Source organism: Pagrus pagrus (genome assembly GCF_965226575.1).
Source record: "Pagrus pagrus genome assembly, chromosome: 24".
Taxonomy (NCBI): domain Eukaryota; kingdom Metazoa; phylum Chordata; class Actinopteri; order Spariformes; family Sparidae; genus Pagrus; species Pagrus pagrus.
The window spans coordinates 1129713-1148939 of NC_140206.1; the positions used below are offsets into that span (position 1 = coordinate 1129713).

General features: G+C 44.0%; 1 protein-coding gene across 5 annotated transcripts in view; it reads right to left on the reverse strand.

The window, feature by feature from the left end:
* The window catches only part of agap1 (ArfGAP with GTPase domain, ankyrin repeat and PH domain 1), a 139880-nt gene that overhangs the window by 47308 nt on the left and 73345 nt on the right, over window positions 1-19227 (reverse strand). For all 5 annotated transcript variants that reach the window (XM_084347659.1, XM_084347658.1, XM_084347656.1 and 2 more), the window contains 3 exons: window positions 13864-13991; window positions 12932-13087; window positions 12226-12318 (listed from right to left, as the gene is read on the reverse strand). In XM_084347659.1, the coding sequence (XP_084203785.1) occupies window positions 12226-12318; window positions 12932-13087; window positions 13864-13991 (377 nt within the window). The remainder of the gene's footprint in view (window positions 1-12225; window positions 12319-12931; window positions 13088-13863; window positions 13992-19227) is intronic.

The window sequence follows — 19227 nt, forward strand, 5'->3', positions numbered from 1 at the left end:
AGAGAGAGGGAGAGAGAGAGAGGGAGAGAGAGTTGCTCACGGTGTCATTAATTAAGCTTCAGGTCAGCTCAGACTCATGGGAGTTGATCAATTTTAATCAATCAAAACAATTTCACAGACAAATTTCCAGAGTTGTAACAGTGAGAAGAGAGACGAGGATCATTAAGAGATCTTCACGTGAGGTTCGATCACACAAATGGACCCACAATGACCCGGTTATATCTCCAGAACTCAACACAGTTTGGCCTCTGAATTAAGAGAAAAGTCCAGACATCCTCTCCTCCAGGAGACGTTCAGATACTTGTGTAAAAACAGACTCTGGTAAAAGTAGAAGTACTGATTCAGCTTCTTTACTCCAGTAAAAGTAATAGAGTACAGGCTCTGACATGTACTCAGAGTATCAAAGTCTCCCTCTGAAGGACATTTGTGGTCAAAGCTAACTGAAGCTCACGTCATATTAATATAATTCAAAGACTATTAAAGTTAAAGCTCTCTGTCTGTTTACGTCTTCTTACGTCTTTGTCTCGTCTCGCTGCGTCTGCCGTGCGTGATGTGCTCTGATAGGTCGACATCAGTCTCGTGATGTTGGGAAGGCGGCGTGCGATGACGCCAAATAACAATAATCCATAATTCACCTCAAATGCATCAAACTAAAGTTACGAGGCTGTTTTGAAGCTGTGAGGAGGAGAAAGTTCAGATGTTTGTGTTCAGATGTAGAGAGGGAAAGTCTCAGAGATACTCAGGTACAGTACAGATACCTGATTATCTACTGAAGGACAGTAATGAAGTACTTGTACCTCTGCATAAATCGCACAATAACAGTTTATTATTAAAACTGTAGTTGCAATGTGTTTTCTTGTCGCCTGTGTTGTTGTGCTGTTTATTAAAATAAAGTACATGTTGATCTTAACTCATCAACAGACCTCAAGATTTGAATTTAACAAAAAAAACATTAAGAACAAAACAGCGAAAAGCAGTTAGAGGCTGTTGGACATCAAATACAGTTGCATCTCCAGTTCAGTTAGACATCAACATGCTGGTACAGTAAGTGTGTATGTAAGTAAATAAGACCTGAGCTGAAGAAGCATCAGAGCTGCGAGCTGGTGACTTCCTCCTCCTTAAATTGCCACTTTCTGTAACCTACTTTGGTTTGTTTAAATGAAGAATCGTCTGGAGAAAGCTTCCAAGTGAAAGTGAAAGTAAAGACGAAGCTAAAAGGTCATTGGGATGTTTGACTGATGCTGAAGTGGACGGTTGATCTCCACCACTGCAGGCCTGGGCTGAACTAAACTGAGGGGTGAGCCAATATTTCTTACACTTTTCCATCCAAACCTGGTATTTGGGGACGGAGACGTCAGCAAATTAATTTTGGCCATCCATCCTGGGGATGACAAGCGATCAGTTTGCTCGAGGGGAAGGCTAATTGAACGCCGCGTCGAAATCCTCCTGATGGGTAATATCTTTCATTATTCACCTCCCCGGGCTTCGTGACACACACACGTCGCCTCTTATTTTACCTTCGGGAGGGGGGGGGGGTGGCAGCCATGACAGCTCACAAGGTCTCCACATGGGAAAATAGATGTGGGGAGATAAATACATCCTCAGATATACTCTCTCCTCGCTGTGCCGAGGCACTTCCCCGCCCCGGTGAAGTATTGTAGGGTAGTGCTTAGGAAAAGGTCGCTAGCTTGGGGGGGCGAGGAGATGAAGTCATTTGTTAGGCATCCGAAAACGTCCAAGGGCATCACTGAGACTCACAACTGTGGGGTCGTCTTTACAGAAGACAGCAAAGAGGCAAAGTTCAAGTGGAAGGAAACAGGAATGTCCAGAGAGGAAGGAGGGACGTAAGAGTCTTCGATTAGATGTAAATGCTCGTTATACGTCCCCTCCAAACACAAAACTCCCCCGGACACACTCTCTCTTCTTTCATACTCAGACACTGCGTCGCCTCGGTGAAGTATTGTGGTGTAGTGCTTAAGAAAAGGTCGCTCGCTCGCTCGAGGGAAGCCGAAAGATGAAGTCATTCGTTAGCATCTGAAAATGTTCGCGGGCATCGTACCTGAGGCTGCCTGGTGAAAGACGGCAGCAGTCACACGTCGGACATGTTGGAGGAGGAAAATGTTGGATGGAAGAAGAAACTTTCCGCTTAAAAACAACAAAAAGGCCGCGATCGTGTGAATCCAAGCACCACAACAAAGAATCCTCTGATAAAGGGGTTTTTTAAGGCCTGCCTTTTGACGCAGACTAATCTACTCTCTAATCACTCAATCAACCCCTATTTTCCTCAGACAATGGACTCTCCCCAGGCCTCTTGAAGGGAGTGACAGCGGATCTTGGAGGAGATACGGGGGAGGCACTATCTGTGGAAAAGACCCTCCAGAGAACGGGATGATCTCCAGCACTTTTGTTCTTCGACGTCCCCCGAGAGCAGGAGGCTAAATTAGAGGTGTCACCCCCCGACGACAGCAGAGTGGGGGGTGACGGCCGCTGGGAGGGAAGCCGGACGATGCCTCCTCTATCGCGGCGGCCATCTGATCCGGCCTGAGCAGCGATCGCAGGTCATCCATCATCCTCTCAGACAGAGGAGAAGGTGTTGGGTTGTACTGAGGCAGGTCCGATCACAGGAGACAGAAAAGAGGATATAAAGGCGGAGCTGCGGTTGGTAACGATAAATCATGTTTACGATTTTCTGAAGAGTCTGAGATCTTCTGCCCAGCAGCAAAGTGACAGAATGAGAAAAGTCAAAATGGTCGCTGGTTTGAAAATGTCTTGATGTCTTCTGTGACGTGAATAAAAAGCAGCTGGCTCGACGGTCAGTCAGGACGCAGATCAGATACAATCTTTAACTCCTGACGCCTTAAAATTCAGTATTTTCGATGGCGACCCGTCATCAGATCACGTTAACGTGATCACATGTCCACACCTGGTGCTTACTCTTTACCAGATCGTGTCTTTTAAAGGATTTTCAGAGACGTGAAAATATTCAGTATTTCACCACAAAAGTCAACAAACAGATAACACCACGTTTAATACCAGGTTTCAGTGCCCGTCAGTGATTCCAGGGTGTCTGAGATGTTGCTGTATCGGGGGGCAGTGATGGTATGTAACTAAGTACATTTACTCAAGTCCTGGACTTAATTACAGTTTAAAGGTACTTGAACTTATAAAGTACAATATTTCCCCGCTGATACTGATTATTGGTCATTTTCAGGATTTTATTCCTGAATATTTATATATTTATATTTATGTATATTTATGAAACTCCAGCTGTAGCATGAAGAGCTGGTTGTGATTTAGATGTTTAAAACACTCTCCTGCTATTAAAGCACACATCTAGAGGACTGAACAGCCTCGGAGGAGCTGTTCTCCGAGTGTTTCCGAGTTTAAAGCATTAAATCTTTCCATGTGGTTCTCGACCTGATGTAGCCACCACAGGGGGCGACGGAGGAAACACAAGTTGGCCGCCGGGTGTGAAACGTTGACCAGGGTGGAGGTAAACAGTACAAACCAGAACGAAGGGAACAAACCCAGCGACTGACATCAGATCACACACAGCGGCATCAGTCTCAACGACAAGGTCGGCGTTGATGAGGCAAGGACAGCGAAGGGCAGGCCCAGGGGAGCAGGACGCAGACCAGATCAAATAAAACACCACAGAAGAAGAGGGGGGTTGAAGAGGAGCTGATTTATCTGATAAGAGTTCTGGGTAATTAATTAGAAACTCAATTATCCAAACCTTACTTCAGCAGTCTCAATTCATTAGCGGATAAAAAACCTCGCCCCTCGCTCGACTCTGACGACCACAGAGAGACAGGATGTGAAGGAAACACGAGTCCTCTTCCTCTGTGAGACCCTCGGGTCACCGCTGGTCGCTTTTGTCCAGCTTATCATCAGACGAGTGTACGCAACACAACACACACAAACAAACACACAAACACAACAAAGCCACCACAGGGACGCTTCCAGCTCGCTCCGAGCTACGCCCCCGTGCCAAACAAAAACTGTCGCGAGCGCTCCGTGGAGACCGCCGCCGCCACCGCCGCCGAGGCGTAATGAGCACGATCTAAAAATGCTCTTTGATTGACGCCTGTGTTCCTTGTTTTAATTATTTCTCAAACTAAAAAGGGAGAGACATCCCTCCAACACATCCTCGACCCCCCGCCCCCCGAAAAATCTAATTTCCAGGGGTTAGTGTGCATGACAAAAATGTCATCATGGCCAAAATGGCTCCGAGCAGTGACAACCTTTCCCAGGGAAATGATATTTTTCCAATCCGGCGGAAGGCGGATCGTGTCACCCTCGTTAAAGCCTTGATAGCAGGTCTTTAATATTCACCGTCTTAATTAGGGCCGCAGTTAATTTCATTAAATTCTTTGGCTGCTAAATGAAGCAGATTATGAGACATCTTTTATTGCGAAGCGTGAAATTACAGCCTGCCCGCTGCCAATGGCGGGGCGAAACTAATGAATTACAGGGTAAATAACACCCGAATTAACCATCCAATTTAACTCCTTACAAAGCGCCCGGCGCCGAGGGGGGACGAGTAGACTTGTCAAAACCACCCAGCCCCGCGCTCGTCTGCAACCCCGCGAGAGGCAATTACAACCGCGACACTAATCAGCTCCTTACAGGAACAAGACGCCGCCGTCCGAGACTTCTGCCAGAATCAGAGTCTGACTCAGAGAGGAGACGTTCGCTTACAGTAGGAGGTCGTCCAGATGGAGGTCAGGGGATCTATTAACTGCTCAGCGGCTGATTTCACACGACACATCAGAGCTGCAGCCGCTTTAAACATGCAAACGTCTTCTCTCAACAGGAGGCGGCAGATGACCTGTTTCTACGAGGTATTTAAAGTTGTAGGACAGAAACAAGGCAGAACTTAGTATACGTGTCATCTTCACTGCACTCGACTGCAAACCAGCAGATCATCACCAAAATAAACAGAAATGTGGATTTAATAATTGTGTAACTTGGGGCTTCAACTGTAAAGGGTAAGTAGGCGGTGATAGAGCAACATATTTAATATTTCTGTGAAATTATCCCCAAATTACCACAATAATTACAACAGAGTGTATTTGAAATGAGCCCGACAAGACTTCATGATGATATTTGGCTGTTTTCCAACAAGCAGTTAATAAACAACAACACATTTAGTGGTTTCTGCTTAACTTCCACTTTCTGCAGGTCAGAGTCACTTTACTTTGCTAACACCAGGCTAGCTGCTAGCTGCTGCTAATTGTTTTCTGTTAATACATCCATGACTGTTAGCTTGTTAGCTCAGTTAGCCTACAAGGCGAGCTCTGGACCTGGTTAGCATGCTAACTTCAGGAGATATCTGTGCAACACAACACACAGACGTCAAACACGTTATTTCTTCACACTCTGTTGATCATTTTAGTTAATTTTTTACATTTTACACTGAAAGTCTCACATATTGTCCACAGCATCTTCAGTTGTTTAGCAGCAACTTTTTTAATGACCTCAAAATTCAGCTGGATTTCTTTAAAGCATTTCCAGGAAACTACTAAATGTTTTCTGCTTCAGCGTCTGCAGCAACGATTTAAACTTTTCATCAATTTCAGCAGATCAGTTCAACTTTGGAACAATTTTCCGACACGTCAACTTTTTTATAGTTAGCCACCATGAAATGCTAATTACAGAAACTTCATGATCGACAATCGAGTGACTCAGTTTGAATTTTGAGCAGGTTATTGTGTTGACGACGAATCTTCACCCGACTTTCCATCCGATTGATGGTTGAATTTTCACTTTTGTGTGAACTGTTCCTTTAAAGTGAGAGTCTCTTAATCTTTCTAGTGAATCGCTCTGAGCTGGGTTTCTTCTCCACGCTCACTGACAGTGGAGCATCACCTCCTCTGCGTCGGCCTTGAGCGAGACGCTCAGCACCCAAATTGCTCCAGTGGAGCAGCTCGGCGGTCACCAGTAAGATGTTTGTACTGGGCAGCTCCCAGCGAACCAGCCGCGCGCTCAGTCAACCTTCAGCGGGTAAATAAAGCTTTAGCAGGAATAAAAACCCTCTGTGGTGCGTCTGCGGTCCCAGCGGCTCGGCTGCTGTGTCGGAGGAAATTAATTTGTTAGATTGTTGGTTTTCAAAGCGCCTCGGTCAGCCGCTTGACAGAGACACGGGCGAGCCTCTCCCTCTCTCTCCGGTAATTAGCGGCTAATTAGCGGCGTGGAGCAGATGTCGGAGGAGCCCTGCGCCGTCAACAGCCTCTGTAAACAAAGCTGGACGCATCCGCTCACTTCAAGAGAGGAGAAGAAGAGGAGAGAGGCGACCAATCAGCAGCCGGTACAGCCAGCGTCTCCTCTGTGGGTTCATGTGTGTTCGCAGGAGGCTGCAGCTTCATCGCCACATGTGTTTCCTGTTTCACATCCTCGTGCAGGTTGTCGCCCCTCAGAGAGTTCGTTATAATGATCATGTTGAGATTTGACTCTTTAAGGGGACATTTCACCAAATTCAGCTGCTGCAGTGATCACTAATGTTTAACACTTTTTATAAACTGAACAAATACAAATTATACTCGTCACAAGTATTTTAGTCGTGGCTTTTGTTTCACTGTATGTCAAAGATTTGAAGATGTGGTCATATATCATTTGACAGCTGATCAAAAAAAACCAAAAGTGTTTAAAAAAATGTCTTCTGCTAAATGTTTCCAGGACCTGATGCCGATTCATTGATTTTCTATCAGCTAATGATTTAATCTGTTTTATTTGTGTATTTTTTGGGCATTTTTGCAGTTAATACGTCTTCAAACAAGGCTGTCTTTAATTAATTTGTTATTTAATTTGTTCTATAAATGTTGTTTCTTTACATCAAATAATCAGAAATACTTTATTTATTCCTGAGGAGGAAACAGAAGCATGTTGCAGTCGATCCTTCTGAGTCAAGACGAGAAAATATGAAATGAAGAAAAGGTAAGAAGAAGTAAAGTAAGAGTATTTAATGTAATATATAAATAAAATGTAAAAAATTAAGTTCATTAAACTGTGATAGACGACAAATGGCTCTCTCTGATTTGGGGCATCTGAAATGTTTGTTTTCCAAGAAACGTCAGACATTAACATAGTTAGAAACACTGACGGTTATTTAGAGTTTTACTCCAGATCACACTTGATTCATTTATTCACAGAGAGCGCTGAGCGACAGCCGCCTCCAACAGGAACAAACCTGGAGCAGAACCGGACTCAGTGGTGGGCCACCAGCCTGTATACAGGCGACAGAATACAGGTGATGGGATGGTGTAATCAGGATACAAATACAGGTAACTGTCTTCCGATGAAGTTACAGAAACGAGGGTGTAATCAGATTACAGACACGTGAAGGAGTCTGTGGTCCGTCAGAAGAAACTGAACTGAGTTAATTGAAAAGATGCACAGACTGTAACATTGTGACGTAACGTGCGGCGAGTTATCGTCAGACTGCAGAGCTGGAATATGATTCAGAATCATTAACATCGCTGCAGCGTCTCCTGTTCTGCATCCTAAACTACATTAATGTGTTTGTGTTTTTCTCAGATTCACTGAGAGAGAAACTGTCGGTTCCTCGCTGACGAAGGCGATGATGAAGTTGTCGAGAGGCGACGTGACACTTCTGACCTCGTCCCGCCCACACACACCTGAACACACTGGTTCTGGTCCTGTGTGGACCCGTGTTCGTGTCACGCTGTTTGTCTGCGTGCGGACGCTCTTCTGTACGTCGTCCGCGTGTTTGTGTGGAGTTTTATCGGCTAATTGCCTCAGAGTGGAAGTCCGCCCCGTTCTCATTACAGCCGGCGGAGTCCGCCGCGTCCTGGCCTCTGTGTGTGTGTGTGTGTGTGTGTGTGAGTGTGAGTGTGTGTGTGTGTGTGTGTGTGTGTGTGTGTGTGAGTGTGAGTGTGAGTGTGTGTGTGTGGTTTTAATGAGCGCTGGACTCTCTTAACGAAGGCGTTCCCCTTTAACAAAAGGCGAACTGAACTGCCGTCACCTCGAGTGGTTGAGAGTCGCGCTGAGAGTCGCTCTAATGAGATCTGGACCGGCGAACAAGTGGCTTAAACACCCAAACACACACACACACAGGTAAGACACACACACACACATCCACAGGCAATAGGTAGTAGAAGAAGGAGAAGGGAAGAAGGAGTTTGCAGCACAGCGAGAGACGCCTTCAGAAAGTTAAATCAACAGAAATCCAGTGACAGAAGACGTCACCGTCCTCGCTGGTTGATTTACAGGTCATCTTAATGCCAAAGTTAAAACAGGAAACAGTCTTTGTGTGCGTCGTTGTGTGTTGTTGTGTTGTGGAGAGCAAAGTGATGCCGCTCATGTCTCTGGCAGGTGTCGGCCGCCGTTAGGCTTCAGCCCGGCTGCCTCCTTCCTCCGAGGTGCGGTCAGTTAATGACAGTGACTCGTGACCAAAACTGATAAAACCATCAGTTGAATTTAAAGAGTTTCTCCTGAACATCAGCTCCATTTCTGACTCGAATCTGAGGTTTCATGTTTTGTAACGTTGCTTCTGTTGTTCTTTGAAATATTTCAGGAAATTGTCGGGAAAACACTGGTGAGTTCTGGTGAAATCACACAACTAAACAATTATTAATAAAGCTCATTACAGTCCCGCTTACTGTCAACAGGTTACACTTCAAACATTTTCTTATTTGCTCTTTTCGTTCCTTTTCTAAAATCCTCCATGTCTGTCTGAAGGACAATAATGCAGCCAGGCTTCAAACCTGCTTACGCATCAGCTGCTCCGTGGCAGTTCAACGATCACGACTTCATACCGAGCCGAGCCTTCAATGTTTAGATTTCAGAGAATCACTGAATCCAAATACACCTGAGGGGTGGTGTGTTGTTAAAGAGGGCACCTCAGTGACATCTGCTTCACGATTTGATTCAAAACGACAGAAATGTTTGTTATTGTATCTGTTTTTTCAAATCTGACAGTGACAGAGTGAACCCTCTTCTCAAAGAAAGCATTAAAGGATCTCTGATACACGTCCTACGCTGTCAGAGTTTGTCTTCGTGCACACAGAGTCAAAAATCAAATGATCGAAGCTCATTCGAATCAAACCGTGACATCCGTATTTATGACACGAGAAAGCAGCCGCTGACATCCAGCAGATATCAGCATCTTCTGTGATAATGTGCTGCTGATTAAAACCTCATGAAGGATCTCAGGACATCAACGACAATCAGCAGCACTGAAATATTAAATCCGATTGTAAAGATCCAGATTTGTTTTACTGTCCAGACTGGACTGATGAGGGTTTGTGTGTCGGCCTGTGTTGTAAATGTCTGCTCGAGTCGGCGTTGGGAGACACAAAGGTGGCGGAGAGTCCGACCGCCGCCGCCTCATTAAAAACAAGTGTGAACACGGTGCTAATGGGAGGACGCGCAGGAAGCACAATGGAGTGCAAATGGAGCGTTAATGGGGAAAAGGTAGTTGAACCTTGAACGTGAAGTGCAATCTCTCTCCTTATAAAACACACTCGGAGTCTAATGAGGGAGCAGGTCTGCGGCGTGTCGAGCCTGTCGTCCACACTGAGCGGCGAGCGGGGAGACGAGGCGAGAGCGACCACAGGGAACCATCAAATCAATTAACGTCCACTTCCAAAAAAATACAGCAGGAGGAGGCCGGCGCTCGGCCTCACAGCGCTGCCTCCTCCGCTTTATTCTGCCCGAGGCGGGTTCCTGCGTCCGCCGTGTCACGCCACGCCAGGATAACGACGTGTCCCGCTTGATTAGCACGGCTTCATCAGCTGACTTCATGAAGAAGCTTCTGGTGAGCAGGATGGAAACTGGACCGTGACCAGCTTCCTGTTCTGTTCATGTGGACTGTAAGACTTCAGGTGTGAGCAGAAACCTCCAGCTTCCACCTGACGGACCAGAACTGAACCAACTGAATCCTCTGGTTTCTTTAGTGAAACTAAAACTACTGATTATCTGAAGGACGTATTTAAAAGTTATCATGATACCAGAACTGACCCGACTGTTTAAATACCCACTGTGTTAATATTATGTTCAAGTACCAAACTGAGCCATGGTGTCAAATATGGATGTCGAGTATAAATACATTTATCTTAATATATATATATATATATATATGTATGTATATATAAAATATACAGAAGGAGGTACTGGTATCATGTTCTCAGAACAATCTCATAAAATCAACTTGTTTTTTCTCTTATTTACATTTTTTTCTCATAAAATTGACTTTTTTCCAAATAATTTTGATTTCAAAGTTTCCACTTTCGATCTAATAATATTGACATTTTTCTCATAATTTTGACTTTTCGGCTCATATTGTTTTTTTCTCCTCACAAATTTTCATCTTCAAATACACTTTGTTTTTCCTCATTATTTGGACTTTTGATCTCATAATTTCGTCTATTTTTTCATAATTGCGAGGGTTTTTTCCCAATACATTTGTTTTTTCGTCTCATAATTAGTTTTTTTATATCCCATAATTTCAACCTTGTATCTCATTATTTCACATTTTTTCCCCTCATAGTTTGTAGTTTATCTCCTAATACAGACTTTTCCCCTCATAGTTTCAAATTTAAATCTCAAAGTTCTGTCTTTTTATCTCATAATTTTGTCTTTTTTAAAACTCAGTTTCATTAAATGCTGATGTTACATAAGTGTCGTCTTTTCCTGGATTTAAAGGAACTATAATATCGTCACATTGAGGTGTTTGATCAAAATTATCATGATATTTGATTTTTTTTGTTTTGTTTGCCCAGTTGAAGCATTTATGAAACTACAAAACTACAAAACACACGACACAAGACGTGTTACAGCAGAAGATGAAGTCTTTGCTTCCTGCTGCAGAAACAAATTAAAATCCTCTTTTACAGTTTTCACTTTATGTCGGTTCAAACAGGATCACGCTGGAGGTTTGTTTTCATCGGGTTCATCAATAATTACTGTAAAGAAATTTAAAGTTGAATTAATAACAAATAAAATTATAATTTTCTGTTCGTTGATTCCACAAAATTCTTGACCGATGTTTTCTAATAAATAAACGAGATTAAGAACATTTTTAATATTTTGTAAAAATGTAAAAAATAAAAACATTTGTTTCAAATTATGATTAAAAAAAAGTCACATTCAAATTAAAACGACACGAACACGAGGAGCTAAAGAAACTAAATAAATCCCTATCTTCTGTAAACAAACGGAGGGTTTGCAGCTCATGACAGCAGCTTCACTCCCCGGATCCTGTTTTATTTTTAAAATGAAATGTTTCCAATGAGAACATTTAACAAGCACTTAACGACGAGTGTTTCTGGCACTCCAACCTGCACTCAAACCAAATTAACGGGCCCAGAAAGCTCTGCTCCGCCTGCTGGGCTCCACCGCTGCATTAACACCACAGAAGAAGACGACGGCGCGTTTGAAGCCAGAGAGCATCTCACACGACGAGTTCGGCTGCAATTACCGCCGGCTCTGCTGCGACGGCACGGCGGGGGCTTTTCTTAAACGACGACCCCGAACACAAACAGCAGCGGCGCATGCCTCCCCCCTCTCTCTCCCCCCTCTCTCTCTCAGTCTGTCTGCATGTCTCTCGCCCGCTCTCTCCTGGCGAGGCGGCCCCTAATCAGAGATGCGATTTGTTCATTAGGAGATTACAAACGAGGCCGCGGCGACGACACGAGAGGCCGCGATTAGTGCTCGCTAATTGCCTGATTTGCTTGTCTGGAGACCCCACCGCCGCCTCACCCCCCCTGCTACCCTTCTGCCACCGCTCTCACCCCCTCACCGTCTCACCCACCGCTGCTCCGACACCAGAGGAGCTTGTTTGTGTCGAATTAAGAGCCGATTCAGGTGATTCTCTCCTCGCCATCGCAGCAGGCATGTGTGTGCGCCTCGGCCGCCCCTTCTTCTTCTTTTATTCCTTTAAAACGCGGCTGCCAAACGCTCCGATCAAAGAGCTCAGGAGGACAAAAACAAGAGGAGAAGACGCGGCTTTGAAAGGAGAAGAAGAGGGACATGAAGTGGACGAACAGAGGGAGGGGAGGAGGTGAAGAAGAAAAGAGCGACGGAGGGAGTGACAGTGAAATCCCTTCCCTCTCCTTCTCCTAATGATCTGGTTGGAGGACCCGGGAGAGCCCCTCACTCTAATTGATGTTAAGTGTGTGATTTCACTGTTAATCAAGGCCGAGGCATCAAACACAGAGCGAGAGAAGAAGAAGAGGGAGAGCGGGAACAGACAGGAAGTCTCACCTGTTTGATGGGGATGGCTCGCCCGCTGCCGATGCTGTCGGCTCGAGCCTCCAGGCCTTTCTTGTCCTTGTCCGTGTCGCTCGCTTTCCTCGACTGCAGACCAGACGAGACAAAAACTGTTTATATCTACAAGACGGCCAAGAAGCAACACGTGGGGCTGATAGGCATGTTTTAATAAAGGAACAGTTCACCCAAAATAAACATTAGCTCATTATCTACGCGAAAAGATGTTAACGAACAACACTCGGCAGAGTCCCACATGACTCCAGGTGTTTATTCCTCCATGTCGGCTCTGCACATGACTCTGGGTGTATATCATCAGGAGGAGACGATGACTGAGCCTGACTTTATATCATCAGGAGGAGATGATGACTGAGCCTGACTTTATATCATCAGGAGGAGATGATGGCTGAGCCTGACTTTATATCATCAGGAGGAGATGATGACTGAGCCTGACTTTATATCATCAGGAGGAGACGATGACTGAGCCTGACTTTATATCATCAGGAGGAGACGATGACTGAGCCTGACTTTATATCATCAGGAGGAGACGATGACTGGGTTTACTTTGTGGGTGAACTGTTCCTTTAAAGACGTTGATTATTGTTAGTTTGAGTCATTTTAATCATCGTAACAACATTCAATGTGAAGTAGAAGTAATATGAAGTTATTCTGCTTCTGATGGTCCTCCTCTGACATGACTCACGGTGAAGAGGTTGGAGCGTCGCTTGGACTGCTTTCGGACGGGCGTGGGCGTGTTGGTGGTCTGCGGGACGTCGATGCGGAGCTCCTTCTGGCTGGTGCTGGGCGTAGACGGCACCGATGACGAGTAGTCGCTCAAACTGCCGCCGCCATTACTCGTCTGGAAGGAAAGACAAGGAAACCAAAAGGTGCTGATTTCCATTAACCTTTTATATATTCTCACAAATGTTCAATGTTGGAATGAAAGCTGAAGTAAAAGTAGAAATCTGATTATAACATGATTTCACATATATATCTGAACGCTGCAGCCTCTGCAGTGGCTGAACAAAGTGCTGCAGTGTTTCTGGGGTTTTGGACGTCTCATCAGTGTAATAGGCGTCTGGACCAGGAGGCCGACACTCGACAGTAATCAGCGAGAGCTAAAGATGCACCGAGGGCCGATTTGTGGAGGCGGCGGGAAGATAAACATGAGTCTCGGGGGACGCGGCGGCGCTGCTCAGACACGCTGAGCGATGGCTTTTTAATGAGAAATCAATGGAGGATTGAAGGATGAGAATCGAAGAGCTTAACGGCCTGAAGCTCCTGAACACCAGAGAGTCTGAGTGTGTTTGTCTCTGTTATACTGTCACACATCAGGCTGACCTGCAGGCCGTCACATGATCACATGGATGTGTGTTTGTGACATAATCACACTTATTTAAAAGGTTCATTCAGACGAGTTTGACTACGTTCATCTTAAATCAGGTCCATTCTTCTTTCTTTTTCCAGAGACTTTTACTATTTTTGTGTTTTTTCCTCACAAATTTAACTTAATAAACGGGACACTGAGAGACTCGTTTGGGCCTAAAAACACATAAAAAGTGACTTAATGTCCACGTGAAAGTATCATTTTCCTCTTTTGCATGTCACTACGTCTTCGTGTGCGTGACCTCTGACCTGGCTGATGTGGACGGCTGACACTTGCGTGGCGCAGACGGACGAGTGACTCGGCGAGTTGGGAAGCGACTTGCACGGCCCGATGGACAGCTGCTGCTTCTTCCTGGTGGCCACGATCTTCTGGGCGACTGCAACACACAAATCACAAAACACACGGTAAGTTAAACTGGTCGTATAATCAACAGACAGATACGATTTCAGAATAAATTCATACAAGTCCTCAAAAAAAGACCAGGAACCGAACGTCCAGCCTGATTAGAGGAACATCAAGTGTCTCGTTTTATTGAGCTGTCAGGCTGTAAAATGTCCTGATGGAAACTGTTTACAGGCTGAACGCAGCTGATCAGCTGGAAGACAAAGAGATTATGTACAAAACATTTTGTGTCCTTCCAACTTTTTGCTGACCACAGTCTGGATCTCCACTGAATCATGAGCTCATATTTTTAAATGTTAGCATGCTAACAGGCTAAACTTAGGCCAGGTTCAGACAACAGGACCTTTTTGTCTGTTAAGATATTTAAGATCAGGTGATTAGAGTCACACATCGTCAAGACATGACGGACTACACGTTGGACCAATCATCTTTCAGAAAACGAGTGATGTCACTGGGAAGGAAGTGCTAAACATCGACTTCCTGCAACAAGGAACGGTTTGATTTTTTAAACTTTCTATAAAACAAACTAAGGGTGGATGTTAAAATCAACATGTTTGATGAAACATCCAATCGTGAAATAGTTTTTGGGAAAATGTCTAATGTCCCTGCACTGCAACGGATTTAAACAATCTAGCTCCGTCTTATCAAATGTTTCAGAACAGATACAGAGACTGAAACCTTCCAGGTATTAAATTAATATAATACATTTACATGTGAACGTAAAGGTTTATTGTTTGGATTAGCATTTAGCTCAAAGCTTCTCCCAACTCTTTAAAACTTGTCTGAAAACTTCTTTCTACTCATGTGAGACACTTTGATTTTCACATGAAGTAGAACTAAATATTTCCTCTTCTGACTTTTACAATCTTGTGTGTCGTGTTGTTTCAAGTCAGATCAAGTCTGTAGCTGTTGAAACATAATCAATGTCAGAAAGTGTTTCAACTAATCACCGCGTCAACGTTTGGTGTGAAAGCGTCGCGTCTTCTGTCCGTCTGTGTTCTTAATAACTTCATCGCACCGTGGAGGATTTCTTTAAACCGTCTCAGAGTTTCTGTCTCTCATCGCTGCCCTTGGCTCGGCCCCGTGTCACCTGGAGGTAAATGTTTACGACTAGCTCCTCATTAACGAAGCCGGGGGCTTTAACGAGCCCAATTAAAACAATGGCTTCATCTGTGAGCGCATGAAACAGTCCTGTGTTTATTGGAAGAGAGATAATGGAGTCACTAAAGTTTTAACTCTCTCCTGTCTCCACTCCAGCAGCCAACTTCCTCAAATCCAGACACAACAGAGTCGTCTCTCTGGAGGCTGCAGAGGCCAACGGACCTGTTAGCTTCCCCACAGCCACGATGTTTAGCATTTGTGATGATGGAGAAAGAACAGATCCTCTAAAACATCATGATACACTTTCAATAAACAAAGACGTCTCAACACAATGACCAAGCGTCTGAAGGAGATGAGGAACGCTCTCGTAAAGATACAGAAGGACTTTATACTGAAGAGCAGGTGAGAAAACAACACGAAGGCGTTTTAATGACGTTTCTCATTATTTAGAGTTCCTGACTTGATACTGAGTCACTGAGTCTTGTTTTTGAGACACTAATACATTATTATGAAACAGAAAGTAATTATTAACAGTTGGAGAGTAGATTTTTAGAGTGATACGTCATTAGAAAGCCGTTATTTGAAGACATGTAGTGAACACTTTGATTTACTGGGCCCTGATATTGGACAGTGAGCCACTGTAAAGACTCACAGGGTCTTTATCCATCACAGCGGTGAAAACTGCTGCTAGCACGGCTACAGAGAGAAAACTGGACGGGTGGTTGGGGATCGACCAATAGGATGAAGGCCCTCACATACATGTCAGCGTGTCCTGTACCTGGCAGGCTGTATATTACTTTAAGTGTTAAGAACAGTTATGATAAGGCCGTGCTAAATATTTAAACTGCACGGTTAATGCAATTTAACTTTATCCATCAATCTCGGTTCTGCTCCGAGAAGCTGCCAGTTTCTTCTAATGGAAACGTCTCCCCTTTGATCAGATTTATGACGGGGCTGCACCACCGGGCGAGACATAAAGAGGTGGGGGGGTGAAGCTGACGCTGCAGCGTTTCACTCTTCTCACTTTAAAGTCAAACACTGAGGCGACGGACGGCTGCAGGTGAGAGCCTCGGATATATGAGACCGTGTGGCGTCACAGCAGAGCTAACTCTGCCTGTTCCTCATGATCCTGACTCTCTGTTGTCTCTGTGTTATTGAATATAATATGATCAAGTTTCACTGAGATTAAAATCCTTCTTTTAAGGAGAAGCTGCTGATAAAACTAAGTAAACTGCTGCCGAGCCTGAAGGACAGCAGCGACAGGCGATGGATGATAAAACATACACTCTGAGTGAGCTCATCAATACACTGTTCAAATATCTCACAGTGTTTCCTTATTAAAATCATACAGATACTCCACATGTGAAGACGTCTGCAGGTTGTTGTGCATATGAGAAAACAACACTTGAGTGTTTAAGTCAAATGTTTTAAGTCATAATTCACATTTCCAGTGATTACTGAAGAACGCAGGCATTGTTTTTGACATACTGAATCATTATTTTGAGATAGTTTCTCGTTATTTGAGATTAACGTGTTATTAGCTGCAGATACTAAGTCACTTTTAAGATGCTGATTCATAACGACTCAGTAAAGTTCATTATTTAAAGCTACAGGTCATTTCTCCGGGCGACTCGGTCGTATCTGTGATGTTGGTGGACGCTGCTTCATCACGTCTCATTACTTTGAGTGACTTCGTCCTTGTTTGAATGATCTGGTCCTTTGAACGAGTCCCGTTCAGATCATTGGCTCATCTGCATGTTCACGCCTCTAAGCCGTGGCTTGTGATTGGTCAGGTAAGTCAAGATGGCTGCCGACATCATCAGATAAACAACAAACAGTAAATGAGTCAATAAAAGTGACAGGTTCTGTTTTTTAACTACGAATCCTCAAGATGGACCCTGACCCGGTCGGTTGATCTGACAGATATTCATTTAGTTCAATAAAACGTGCTGTTGTGTATTTTGAGCCTTGTGTGTATTAATATTTACACACATGATGAGATCTGAGTGTATGAACATGTCTGTGAGTGTGTGTGTGTGTGTGTGTGTGTGTGTGTGTGTCTGTGAGTGTGTGTGGTCATCTCAGCTCGTTAGCCTGCGCTAACGAAGCGCCCCGCATCTGCACTCTGACATGGATCAGAAAAAGAAGCAGAGCAGAGTGTGTGTGTGTGTGTGTGTGTGTGTGTGTGTGTGTGTGTGTGTGTGTGTGTGTGTGTTGGGGGTTCATGTCGCTGTAATTAGGCTAATTAAATTAGCGCGCTGATGGACGAGGGAGCGCAGCGCTGTCACCCTCCTCCTGCCTCCATCCCTCACACAGAGGTCACTCCCCCCGACCGGACCGGGCTTCACTTCCCATTACAGCAAATTACATGTTACACACACACACACACACACACACACACACACACACACACACACACACACACACACACACACACAGTCTCAGCCTTAAACAAAGAAATTTAGTGAAACAGATAAAAACTGTTTTTCTTCTGATGATCCTTATTATTTGCGGACAGCCTTGTGTCACTCGGCCGGTGTGTTCTGGTTCTGGTTCAGATTCAGGTCCAGGTTCTGGTTCTAGTTCAGGGTCGTAGTAGCAGAAACTTGGTGACAATCTGATGCTACATTTATGACTCAGGCTAAAAAATGTTTGCAACATTATTTACAAAACCTTAAAACCATCAGGGATAATTAAACATGAACAGGAAATTATTTTTATTCAATGTTTAAAGTATTTTTCAAGCAAGAATCCTAAAAGTTTGCCGGTTTCAGCTTTCTAACTGTGAATATTGTCGAGTTTTCTTTGACTTTTAAGAGAGTAAACAGATTTTTTCACATTTCTAGATTTATGTATAAATGTAATTAATAATTTCAGCCCTCACTCCTGTGAACCACTGACATTCATCACTCTGACGTCAAAGCTCTGGTAAAGTTTGATATTTGAATGGTTGTTTTAACTAAAATGCCAAAAATGAAGTCTGGTTTTATTCATGTTTTACAGGAGTCGACCACTTCTGGGGTTTTTCTGACGGTTAATCGAACAAAGAAAATGTGGTTTGGACTCGTCAGCTGGTGGATTTAAATCACTGTGAGCGCCACTTATTGTTTTTATATATCGACCAGATGATTATTTATAATTTAGAAAATAATCATCACATTTATTTATTACATTAACCTCTGAAAATAGATTTAAATCAGATAAATTCAGAGACTGTTCCAGGTCTCTGAAGTTATTAATTATCAGGCAATTCATTGATTTGTGAATCAGAAATTCACATAATTCTGATAATTGAATGAATTTTTATTAAGTTTTTTTTGAAGATAAAATGTGAAACAATCAGCTGGACTCAGGTTCGATGTGAGTATCTTCTGCTGTTCTTCGTCTTTTAGAGGAACAAACTATTTTCTGTCTGTTGGTTGAACTAAAATAAGGTTTGAACTTGTTTCTCGTTATTTTCTGATTCTTTAATTTACCAGGAACAAAATCTTCACACTGACGGATAATAAACCTTTAAGTGTTCGACTCAGACTTCGTGATGAACCGACAACTCAACATCTGAACAATCTTCAAGACTTCACGAGTCTGTCAGAGCACAAATCAACACGACTGAGGACTGAACGGAGGTTTTCAGTATTTTTTTAACTAAAGAGCCAAAACTGAACTGGATTCAGTTTGTTAATGTGAATATCGTCTGTTTTTGAGAGCTGGTTAACTGAATATTGGGTTTTTCAGCCTCTAAAGCCTCAGAGAGACGCCACATCATGTATACTCATGTAGAAACACTCTTCAGGCTGATGGAAATCATTTTCATCATGATGTTCAGCTTCTGGTGTCAGAGCTGCAGAACCGCCGACCAGGAAGGAGAACAACTCCTCAGCCTGTTCACATCGAGACACTCGGCCGCCACAAGGAGAGACACCACTCCTCCCTCACCTCCTCCTCCTCCTCACCCTTCCTCCCCCGAACACGAAAATTGTCACGACGACGAGCAGGCCAATTATTTTTAACACTAAATGTTGTGGTCACTCTCTCTCTCTCATCGTGCAGCCGCTGCAACTCATCAAACCGCTATTACATTTACGACGCTCGCCACAGACGCTTTAATG